This window comes from Neolamprologus brichardi, chromosome 18 (assembly GCF_056152115.1).
Source record: "Neolamprologus brichardi isolate AB-2024 chromosome 18, ASM5615211v1, whole genome shotgun sequence".
Lineage (NCBI taxonomy): Eukaryota > Metazoa > Chordata > Actinopteri > Cichliformes > Cichlidae > Neolamprologus > Neolamprologus brichardi.
This window is the reverse complement of record NC_142121.1, coordinates 6,695,628-6,707,897: the sequence shown is the minus strand read 5'-3', so window position 1 is coordinate 6,707,897 and position 12,270 is coordinate 6,695,628. Positions and strand designations below refer to the sequence as shown.

At 41.7% G+C, this 12,270-nt stretch overlaps 1 protein-coding gene and 1 pseudogene across 2 annotated transcripts; both read left to right on the top strand.

Annotated features, from left to right (window-relative positions):
• Positions 1-93: 93 nt before the first annotated feature.
• On the top strand, positions 94-1,813 carry LOC148097521 (tripartite motif-containing protein 16-like; annotated as a pseudogene).
• A 7,360-nt stretch (positions 1,814-9,173) lies between these two features.
• LOC148097520 (tripartite motif-containing protein 16-like) lies at positions 9,174-11,676 on the top strand. 2 transcript variants are annotated; one of them, XM_087832008.1, is made up of 2 exons: positions 9,177-9,461; positions 9,678-11,676. In XM_087832008.1, the coding sequence occupies exons 1-2, from the start codon at positions 9,177-9,179 to the stop codon at positions 10,836-10,838; spliced, it is 1,446 nt and encodes a 481-aa protein (XP_087688134.1). In that variant the 3' UTR covers positions 10,839-11,676. The 2 variants fall into 2 exon arrangements, with proteins under 2 accessions (XP_087688135.1, XP_087688134.1); XM_087832009.1 differs by having other exon boundaries at positions 9,174-11,676.
• The last annotated feature ends 594 nt before the right edge of the window (positions 11,677-12,270 follow it).

The following is a 12,270-nucleotide window of genomic DNA, read 5'->3' as shown; positions in this document are numbered from 1 at the left end:
TCACGTTCATGGTTCTTTAAATTTGTGAGTGGGTGTAACCAGCTTGTCTGTCTGTAAGCTCAGACAAACTTTTCTAACATTGCAGACAGAGACACATGTTGGCTGTGCATGAAACTGAGAGCTGAAATGGCAGAGCTAGAATTTCAGAACGACCATATAAAACTCTGCTGTTCAATCTGTCTGGATCTACTGAAGGATCCCACAACTATTCCCTGTGGACACAACTACTGCATGAGATGTCTCAAAGCCCACTGGGATGCAGAAGATACAAAGCAAGCTCACAGCTGCCCTCAGTGCCGACAGACTTTCACACCGAGGCCTTTCTTGATGAAAAACACCATGTTAGCTGAGTTGGTGGAGGAGCTGAAGAGGATTAGGCTTCAAGATGCCCCTGATGATGATCACTGCTATGCTGGACCTGAAGATGTGGCCTGTGATCTGTGCTCTGGCATCAAGCTAAAAGCTGTGAAATCCTGTCTGTTGTGTTTGGTCTCTTACTGTGAGAAACACCTTCAGCCTCATTATGATGTGGCTCCATTAAAGAAACACAAGCTGGTGGAGCCCTCCAAGAAGCTCCAGGAGAACATCTGCTCTCGTCATGATGAGGTGATGAAGATGTTCTGCCGTACTGATCAGCAGAGTATCTGTTATCTCTGCTCTGTGGATGAACATAAAGGCCACGACACAGTCTCAGCTGCAGCAGAAAGGACTGAGAGGCAGAGAGAGCTGGAGGTGAGTCGACAAAACATCCAGCAGAGAATCCAGGACAGAGAGAAAGATGTGAAGCTGCTTCAACAGGAGGTGGAGGCCATCAATCAGTCTGCTGATCAAACAGTGGAGCACAGTGAGAAGATCTTCACTGAGCTGATCCATCTCATCCAGAAAAGAAGCTCTGATGTGAAGCAGCAGATCAGATCCCAGCAGGAAACTGAAGTGAGTCGAGTCAAAGAGCTTCAGGAGAAGCTGGAGCAGGAGATCACTGAGCTGAAGAGGAAAGATGCTGAGCTGAAGCAGCTCTCACACACAGAGGATCACATCCAGTTTCTACACAACTACCCCTCACTGTCAGCACTCAGTGAGTCTACAGACTCATCCAGCATCAATATCCGTCCTCTGAGCTACTTTGAGGATGTGACAGCAGCTGTGTCAGAGGTCAGAGATAAACTACAGGACATTCTGAGAGAGGAATGGACAAACATCTCATTGACAGTCACTGAAGTGGATGTTTTACTGTCAGATCCACCAGAGCCAAAGACCAGAGCTGAATTCTTAAAATATTCATGTGAAATCACACTGGATCCAAACACAGCAAACACATGGCTGTTATTATCAGAGGGGAACAGAAAAGTAACATTAATGAAACAACAACAGTCTTATTCTGATCATCCAGACAGATTCACTGACTGGTGTCAGGTCCTGAGTAGAGAGAGTCTGACTGGACGTTGTTACTGGGAGGTGGAGTGGAGAGGGAGAGTTTATGTAGCAATCGCATACAAGAATATCAGCAGAGCAGGGAGTGGGAATGAATGTAGATTTGGACGTAATGAAAAATCCTGGGCACTAGACTGCTTCAAAAACAGTTATACATTTTGGTACAACAACATCCAAACTCCTGTCTCAGGTCCTCGTTCCTCCAGAGTAGGAGTGTACCTGGATCACAGAGCAGGTATTTTGTCCTTCTACAGCGTCTCTGAAACCATGACTCTCCTCCACAGAGTCCAGACCACATTCACTCAGCCGCTCTATGCTGGACTTTGGTTTCAGTATTATGGAAACACTGAAGTTCACTAAACTGAAACAGACGTGTTTTTGATACAGCAGCTGGCTCACATCTGTACGTTATTATTATTATTTTATCTGTAAATTATCACAATCACTGTTGTAGCATTGCTGCACTGTACTAGATGACTTTTATTCATAAAGTATTTTTCCACAAAAAAATATAAATGTTTGTGTTTGTATTTGTATGTATTTAAGTGGAATATATTTATTAGATTTTATTTAGTTATTGTTTTTTTGGTTTTTGTTTTCCAATTCATGGGCTGAGACAGAGACAATACAAGACCTTCCTCTATATATATTTGTAAAGAAATGAATTATTTATATGAATATATACTCATTTTGAATTTTATGCCAGCAACAGGTTTAAATTTTCTTTTAAACATAATATTTAAGAGTTTGCTCTTTAAAAGTGAGGACAGTATTTGTGTCCGAAGAATATTTTCTCAGGTGGCTTCATCAAGTCAGTTATGTAACATCTCAGCACTTTGTGTTTGCTTGTTTTTGTTTTTCCCAACAGTGTCAGATGTTTTTGATTGGGTGCCAGGTCTACAGTGCAGACAGACCAGCTTTGCAGTGATGATGTTTTCTGTGACGTTATACTGTAGATGTACTGGAAGGATGTGGTGTGGCATTGTTTTTGAACGATTATAGCCTTCCTAAAAAAACATGAACATTTCCTTCAGAAATATTTTACATTGACCGTTAAACTATTTGCACCTGCGGTCTTTAAAGAGGAGGTGAACTTCGTTATTGTTACTTTTGAAAAAGTAACAACAAACACAAAATCTGTTTGTTACGTTTACCAAGTCAAAATAATCTCATCTCTGCCAATTGTTGCTGTTTTGTTTTTAAATTATACTAAAACAAATGAAACTTAAATAAAAGAAATAATCAGTTTTCTTGAGAGCTTGTAATCCCTTACACACACACACACACACACACACACACACACCTGTGTATTCAAACCTTTGCTCTCACTCTCACACTTTCTCCACTTTTCAATATCAAAACATAATTACCCTCCAAACCTAATAACAGGTTGTGTCTCCCGTACTAACAAAAAAGGAATCAAGAATTTATTGTTACTAACGATGAGTCTTTTGCATTGTCATGGAGGAATTTTGGCTGACTCCTTATTGCAGAATCTCTTGAATCAGAATCAAAATCATCTTTATTTGACCAAGTTTGTGCACAAAAAAGGAATTTGACTCTGGTTTACTTTACTATTCTGCATGTAAAAAATGAACCACAGCAAAGCATCTCAATCTGATTTAAATCCAGACTTTGATTACGCAATTCCACAACCTTTTTATTTCTTTTAGAAACACTGGAGGGTTTTCAAACATGAACAGGATGTTTAAGATCATGCCAAAGCATCTCAGTCTCATTTAAGTCCAAACTTTCATTAGGACACTCCAAAGCTTTTATTTTGTAGTGGTTTGTTTTGTAGACTTGTTGATGTGTTTCGGATCATTGTCCTGCTGCATCGCCCAGCCTCAGGGCACAAACTGATGGCCGGACATTCTGATTGGCCCTGAAGCAGTGCGGTGACTCGGACATCTTTGCACTTCAGTCTGCACCGGCGGGCCTCATGCTGGAGCACAGACCTTTCCTCCTCTGGTCTGCAACGTTTCGACCGGTCGCTCATGGCCCGTGGTTCCCGTTTCATGGCGTCTTTGCGTTTTTGACTCCTTCGCATCCGGTGGTCCGGGCCTCTGTCAAACTGGTCAGCTCCACATTTGTTTGGCCAGGCCTTTGCAAGTCAGTTAGGGAATGGGCTGCATGCGTTCCATGCGCACAAAGGTCCATAAGCACACTGTGCGAGAGGTTTCACAGGTCGCTTAAGGTTGCACTCTGTGCTTCTTTGACTATTAGCGGCTGGGTTGGCCACCCCAGGTTTTGCTGGGGCTGCTCTGTGCAGTGGTTCTTGGCATCTCTCCAGCTGAACTGGCTCTCGGTCAGCCTCTCCATGTCCCCGGGGAATTCTTGCCTGAGAGCCCCTCCCCATGCTCCCATTCCCTAGTGTTGTCCCCTCGCTAGCAAGTGGACTCATTTGGTGTTCCAGGTCCCGTGCACCATCGCCTGCCTGACACTTTTGTTCCGAAGACTTCAGACAGTTCAAAGTTTGTTTTTGTCCGGCATGATGCACATAGGACACCGCTGCGTCCACTCTATGACGGCCCATATGGGGTCCTCAAATCAGGCCAGAAGCACTTTGTTTTGGGTTTCGGCAGGCATAGGGACACTGTATGTGTGGACAGACTTAAACTGGCCAATGTTCTGGTGGACAACCAAGTGACACTAGCCCAGGTCCCCCGCCGTGTCCAACCACCTCACAGGATTACTGGACTCTGGTTTTTCCTCTAGCGGCGCCTCTTGACCACCGGAGCTCGAGTTCCTTCAGCCTTTCCTGGCTGCCCACACCGGCCTCATACTCAGGCTAGGACTCCCTCTACCATTTCCCCGCCTCCCAGGTTCAGCCGTTCTGGCAGTTTGCTTATGCCCAACGTCCTGGACTAGTGGGGGACCCTGCTGGGTGTTTGGGAGGGGGGTGGTATTTGTGGCGGACCACCAGGGGACTCCACTCACACCCAGCGATAGAATAAGTGCTGAGCTGAGAATAAGTGAGTGAAATGTGACAAGCTCTCATGTCGTCCTCTCTCGTCATGTTCTTTCTCTTTCAAGGGTTGGATGATGGGGGTTGGGCGTCAAATTGCATTTTCACATTGGATCATTTTTATCCACAGTGCTAAATGTGTTTCATTGGGCAGTGTTGGAGAGTAATGGAATACATGTACCGGCGTTACGTATTTAAAATGCAAAATATGAGTAACTGTATTCCGTTACAGTTCCCATTTAAATAGGTGATATTCAGAATACAGTTACTTTGTTAAAATAAATGGAACACACAGTGGTCATTTCCTGTTTCATATGTTAGGCTATGTCCTCTCTATCCCTTCTCTGATTTTGGTGATTAAATGCAGTCGGTTGTAGCTTTAGCTCGGATGGATGACCGTGCAATCATATGATGTATGGCTGAGAGCGGCTGTCGTGGGTTCATGTCCAACCAGTGGCCCTTTTTTAAAAAATCTCAATTTCCCTCTGGAATTAATACAGTTTCTTCGATTCTTCGATTACCAGAAACTGAAACAAAACACACAATAACAGCTCTAATGTAAGTGTCCTGTTAATGTTGGTGGCGTCAATTACACAATGGACCCGGAGCCAGCACAACAGAGCCAGCAGTGCACAGGCAGGAATGTATTTCCGACACCACGTCATAAGAAGAATGGGATGGGCGAAACTTCAGTATCTTCGATGTGTCTGTGATTTTTGTTACTATTTATGAAGGCTACTTGCCACCAAGCTAACATTGTTAGCTGATGTTAGCTGAGATTTCTTCATAAACTGCAGACTGTTAGGCCGTTTCTAAATGCTCAAGTACGTGAGTCCGTACTCGCGTTCTCGCTAGTGCGGATTTCATAAGTTCACACGGGAATCCGGACTTCCCGAGATCAGGTCTGTTTCTGTTAGTTTTTGCAGTTTAGATCACCTTATGTTCGGCACCTGCTGGTTCAATGCATGGAACCAGTTTCACACAAACTGTTTTCGTTGAGCCTGCTCCTCTGCCTGTCAGTGTTCCAGCTTGGTCTGTAGTGTTGCCCCTAGCTGCGTCACCTGTTCAGTTTCCTATCCCGGTTTTTTCATCTAAATGATTTATTATTGAAATAAACATGACATTATTTTTTCAGGTCTGCAGAGTGGGCAATAATAATGAAGCAGTTCATTATAAGCTGCAGATTTAAGCTGCTCTTCATAGTTTTGTCCACCAGATGTCACCAAACAGGACTGTGTTGAAAAGCTTTGAGTAATGAACCATTTTTTCAATGCAAGCTTCAGAAAGCTTCATTTGGACATCAGAGGCCGTCTTATGTTAAACACGTGCCATGGGTTGTTGTCCTGCGGCTTCTTGATGTTTTTTGCTAATAAAACAAAAATCTTGTAATCTTATAATCAATCTCATAGGTTGTGAGTATGCTTGTGCTGTGAGGTCCCTGCTTCCACCTGATTAAGTAATTAGCCAGCAGACATTTACATCCTCCTGAGAACCAGCCTATTCATTTATGTCCTCAGTAATAAACATTTATTTTTGGTCTCTTTCTTTTGACTTATTTGAGCTATCATAATAAGTCCTGATGTACTACATAGAGGACATCCTGTCTTTCCATTGATAGCTCGTGTGTTTGGGTGGTGTCTTTTAGCTCCAAAGAGGACGGAAATCACCAAAATCATTCAATGGGAAGGTTCATTTTTCCTCGATCATCAGGAAGATATATTATATACTATAACTTCTATATTTGTAAGTATGTGTATCATATTTTAGACCTGGGAGCAGAATTGCTGATGAACTGGTTTTTATTCAGGAACAGGCAGAGCGTCCTCTCTTCCTGGCTCCATGTCTATAATTATGTCACACACTGATTCGCTCTCACAAAATCACCAAAACACAGCACAAATCCCACCAATGATTCAATTCCTTATAAATCATTGAATCAGGTACTGAAGCAGTGACGTGCTGAATGAAGCTTCAGACGTCATTGATCACGTGACTCTGTTCAGTCAAACCAAACCTCAGCAGCGTTTCTGAAGCAGTGTGTTGATTTTTTGACTCATGTGCCGGAGCTTCAGCTTCAAACGGGCCGTCACCATCAGAGTTGCTGGAACCATGTCCCACTACTGGCTACTCTGTTTTATTCTGTGTTAAGTTTTTGAATGTGAATTTTCTGTGTTAAGAATAAGAAAGAAAATGTAATGAAGTGATTTTGAAGTTTAAACTTTGTGTTAAATCTTGTAAATCAGAGAGAGAGAGAGAGAGAGAGAGAGAGAGAGATGAGGTGTGGGTGGACATCAGATGATCAAATGTCAACAACCTGATTGGCCCAAGTGTGAAGATGTGACGTCCACTGAGGGAAGGGGGGAGAAAGGGTGAGCAGGTATAAAAGTGAGGTGAAGAAGAGATTCGGGGTTCTTCCCTTTTGTCCTCTGTGAGATGAGCAGTTCAGAAGTTTGGATCTAAGAGGTTCACAGTTAAAATTCCAGCAGAGACGCTAAAAGGAGAACCACAGTCCAACCTGTGAATGTTTTTAACCCTTTGTGAAACAACAAAGGCATAAATATGATCATATAAATATTATCTACTGGGTCAGACTCATAGGATCAGGGATTAGAACTCCTTTTATCAGAGAGATGAAATCTACTTCCTGTACAGGGTTTTTTTGTGGGCCTACCGATCGACAAAAACTAGAGTCAATAAAAAAACTGGACATTGGCTCAATGTGTGTGTGGCACAGGGAAACAAGGACTGAGCGCTGTGTAGTCCCACATAAAGTCAGACACCTGGTCACCCTAGGTGGACCATGGCATGGTCTATATGGAGGATACAGACACTGCTGAAAACATGACTCTGTCTGGTTTAGATGATCAAATGTCTTTACTTTAGGAGGCTGTGGCTCAGAGTACATTCACATAATGCCTTTGAATAAATGTAAAAAGCTTGTTTTGCTCCTGCTTTGATTTCTTTGTCCAGGTAGAAATTCTGCTTTTTGCCTCTAAAATCTGAAACAGTTTGAAACAAAGTTTGGCGCTCTAATCCTCTCTGTGTTTCTCCTTTGGTCAGATGGTGATATTGAATGACATATTCCAGTATTCAGTAGCTCAGCAGCTTTGTAACATGTGGTTTTGCACACTGTTCAAACCTCAGATGTTTGTGTAAACAAGTGTGGAGGACACAAACTCACGGGGGGAGGAACGACATTTACTGTTGATGTGTCTGACATTTAGTCTCCATGAGTTCTCATAAGACTGAAGAACTCTGTGATCTCTAACATGCAGCTGTATGTTTTGAAATTATGTGTCTCATTCTCTGGACTTTACTAGACGACGAGTGAAGAACATATAACGAATATCATCTTTAAAGTGATGAATAATAACTCTGCCTCTGTGTCTTAAAAAATAAAGTGATATAACTTCTTTTACATTACTGTGAACTTCTTGTACAGTTTGACAGCTGATTGTTGTCGTGTTTGTCGTCATTTGAAGATCGTTTCCTAAAGAGGACTGAACAGTCATTTAGCCTCTGGCTCCATCCATGAATCTGATGTTTGCTGTATAATCTGTGCTGTTAATAGTGTAATGGAACATATAATTTGTACATATAATTTCATATGTAATTATGATGATCTTTACCCATTAAGATTTTAAATGAAACGATAAACAAAGGCCAAGAAAACTGAGTTAAACTCCTGAGTCTACTATATATTTGCACCATGAAGAAATGAATTGTTTGCACCAGTAATAAATAATCAAATATATCAAATTATCATCAATTATTTAAATAAATGAACCATTGCAACAAACAAAACAACAATTCAACAGACAGTTCTATAAAACTGTGGATGATTCAAAGTGCTGCTATAACTGCACAACAAAACTGCAGTGAGAAAAGCTTTGGATGTTCAGTTTAGTTATAATGACAGTTAAACAACTAAAATACTCGATTAAGTAGGTGAGAAAAAGTTACATTTACTGGATCAGTTTAAGACCAAAATACATTTGAATGAATTACTGACATGGACACTTTGTGAAAAATTACTAAACAGTTCAGGCAAAATTTTACTAAAACCTTGAATTAAACTTGAAAGTTTTCATTTCAAGCACATCTTGATGTTTTCATTGAAACTCCACTGTGACTGTGTACACAGGAAAAACTACAAAATAATGTTTGTTTGTTTGTTTGTTTTTGTAAACACTGTGGACCGATCTGCATTTGTTGTTGCTAAATTTAAATATTTGTTACTATTTAATGATCATAATCTCAGTTGAACTTAGGTTTGATTTAGTGGAGTCAGTTGTTCCCATGCATCATTCTGTAAGTGTGAGAATGAACTAAGATTAGAAAATGTCAAAATATAAAGTTTGATTTATTTTTATTCATCACAGCATCCTAAACTTTGCTGAACTTTTTGAAATATAAAATGAACTCGCTGAGTGTTGACTGTCACATTTCAAAGCACCAAGTAAAGATAAACTATTAAACTTTAACTGGGTCAGACTTGTTACTGCATGTTGTAACCAAACATACCACACCCTGCATCATGTGATTGGCTCTTGGTCGCTCTGTAAGAATATTTCTTTAGCGCCTCCCTTCACAGATGTGTCTGTATCAGGATGGGTCTAAACAACATGGTGTAAATGCAGTTGCTGGTGAGCCTCATTTCCTGTAGGAGGTGAAAAAGAGCAGAGATCTGTTTCCCTTCAGAGCACAGAGGTTGTTTCTGTTCAGAGGAAGTGAAACTGTCTGACAGTCACTGAGAGACGGTGAAACGGCACAGCACATGAATCAAATGGATCAAACAAAATTCTGCTGTTCAGTCTGTTTGGATCTACTGAAGGATCCGGTGGCTATTCCCTGTGGACACAGCTACTGCAGGAACTGTATTAAAAGCTTCTGGGATGAAGAGGAAAAGAAGAAAATCTACAGCTGCCCTCAGTGCAGACAGACTTTCACAGCGAGGCCTGTCCTGGTGAAAAACACCATGTTAGCAGATTTAGTGGAGGAGCTGAAGAAGACTGGACTCCAAGCTGCTCCTGCTGATCACTGCTATGCTGGACCTGAAGATGTGGCCTGTGATGTCTGCACTGGAAGAAAAATGAAAGCCTTCAAGTCCTGTTTAGTCTGTCTGGCATCTTACTGTGAGAAACACCTTCAGACTCATAATATTGTTGCAGCTTCATTAAAGAAACACAAGCTGGTGGAGCCCTCCAAGAAGCTCCAGGAGAACATCTGCTCTCGTCATGATGAGGTGATGAAGATGTTCTGCCGTACTGATCAGCAGAGTATCTGTTATCTCTGCTCTGTGGATGAACATAAAGGCCACGACACAGTCTCAGCTGCAGCAGAAAGGACTGAGAGGCAGAGAGAGCTGGAGGTGAGTCGACAAAACATCCAGCAGAGAATCCAGGACAAAGAGAAAGATGTGAAGCTGCTTCAACAGGAGGTGGAGGCCATCAATCAGTCTGCTGATCAAACAGTGGAGCACAGTGAGAAGATCTTCACTGAGCTGATCCATCTCATCCAGAAAAGAAGCTCTGATGTGAAGCAGCAGATCAGATCCCAGCAGGAAACTGAAGTGAGTCGAGTCAAAGAGCTTCAGGAGAAGCTGGAGCAGGAGATCACTGAGCTGAAGAGGAAAGATGCTGAGCTGAAGCAGCTCTCACACACAGAGGATCACATCCAGTTTCTACACAACTACCCCTCACTGTCAGCACTCAGTGAGCCTACAGACTCATCCAGCATCAATATCCGTCCTCTGAGCTACTTTGAGGATGTGACAGCAGCTGTGTCAGAGGTCAGAGATAAACTACAGGACATTCTGAGAGAGGAATGGACAAACATCTCACTGACAGTCACTGAAGTGGATGTTTTACTGTCAGATCCACCAGAGCCAAAGACCAGAGCTGAATTCTTAAAATATTCATGTGAAATCACACTGGATCCAAACACAGCAAACAAACAGCTGTTATTATCAGAGGGGAACAGAAAAGTAACAGTAATGGAAGAACAACAGTTTTATTCTGATCATCCAGACAGATTCACTGACAGGTGGCAAGTTCTGAGTAGAGAGAGTCTGACTGGACGTTGTTACTGGGAGGTGGAGTGGAGAGGGGAAGGAGTTGATGTAGCAGTCGCATACAAGAATATCAGCAGAGCAGGGAGTGAGTGTATATTTGGACGTAATGACAAATCTTGGTCATTAAATTTTTACAACAACAGTTATACATTTTGGTACAACAACATCCAAACTCCTGTCTCAGGTCCTCGTTCCTCCAGAGTAGGAGTGTACCTGGATCACAGAGCAGGTATTTTGTCCTTCTACAGCGTCTCTGAAACCATGACTCTCCTCCACAGAGTCCAGACCACATTCACTCAGCCGCTCTATGCTGGACCCTTGCCTTATTATTATGGAGCCACCGCTGAGTTGATTAAAGTGAAATAGACTGAAGTCTTTCATATTGTGGGTTTAAATCTGTATTTTACTTTCATTTTATTTTCTCTCCATCATTTCTGCACAGAGATCAGCTGTCAGTCAAACATTATGGGTGGTACCAGGCGCGATTTTAGCCCATTTTTGGGGGTGCTTCAGCACCCCCAAAATGAATCAAAGCACCCCCAAAGATTTTTTACTTTTTTTTGACAATATTTGTTGTTTGTGTGACACACTATTAAAAATATAAAAAATATACAGTACTTAATTGAGATGGAACATTTAACAGCAAAAGTTTAGATAACCACCCCCCCTCCCAAAATGGTTTGTTCCAGCTCGGCTCTCCCCTGCTCTGCAGCGCCGTTGCTGCCAGAGCGATAGTGGCTGTTACGCAGCGGAGCGGAGGGGGAAGTGCCTGGCTTAAAATAGGACATATTAGCTGCATTTAACCTTCATTTACTCTTTATATAGTTAGATAGGAGTCAGACCATGTTTCTTTTTAGCTGAAAAACATTACACCAGGTAACCTGCAGTGTTGAAAATGTCTTTTCCGATGATGTTTTCTACCCTACAATCCGTCCTGCTCTGTAGTAAAATCAGTGATATTTGACCGTCCCGTTGCGCCCATTGAAATTTATATAGCCTATTTAAAATCTAAAACTTAACATTGTCCGTAGCCTGCTGTTGTTACCACTGTCCTGTTTGAAATGTAATGAGAGAAACTGGTTATTTTGTCATATGTGCATGTGCCGATATTGAACCCAAGTTACTAACTAGCTAACTGGCTGGATGCAGTACAAAGAGGCAGCAAAGTTCATAATGGATATGAGGAAGTTTTTTCAAAAGAAGGAGCCACATTCAGGTAAAAGTGTAAAATCAAATGATCCATCAATAAAGGATAATGTTGGATCAGTGTTTCAATATTTGTATCCTTTATTAGATGTGCATGTGGTTTGGTTATTTGCGTTTTGGTTGAAAGTACACTGAGAGAGGACTTTTTTTATTAGTGATCTTAATAGTTTTTTTAATCTAATTGAATACAATCTATTTGTGTACGATTGTCAGTCCAAAGAGGGAGAGAGGAAAGAGGAGAACATGAAGAGAAAGTACAAGATCAGGAAGAACCAGGTAAGGAAACAGACAGGGAGTACTAACAGGCAAAACAGGAACTGTTAAACTGGCAAAGAAAAAAAACAACAACTAATTTTACTCATACAAGCTGGAAGTTGTGTTCTCCCTATATTAAAGCTGCTATACAGAATCTGCTAAACAAACTGGGTTGTCAGCCTTGGACTGCATTACCATATTGAGCTTCAGTCAGAGGAAGTCGGGTTGCCAAAAACTTTTTGAAGCTCAAGAGTGAAGCTGGTGCCATTCCAGATATGTTAACATTGTACAATCTTCTGGATAATCAGATCTTTCCCAAACTGAAAACTGTTATTCA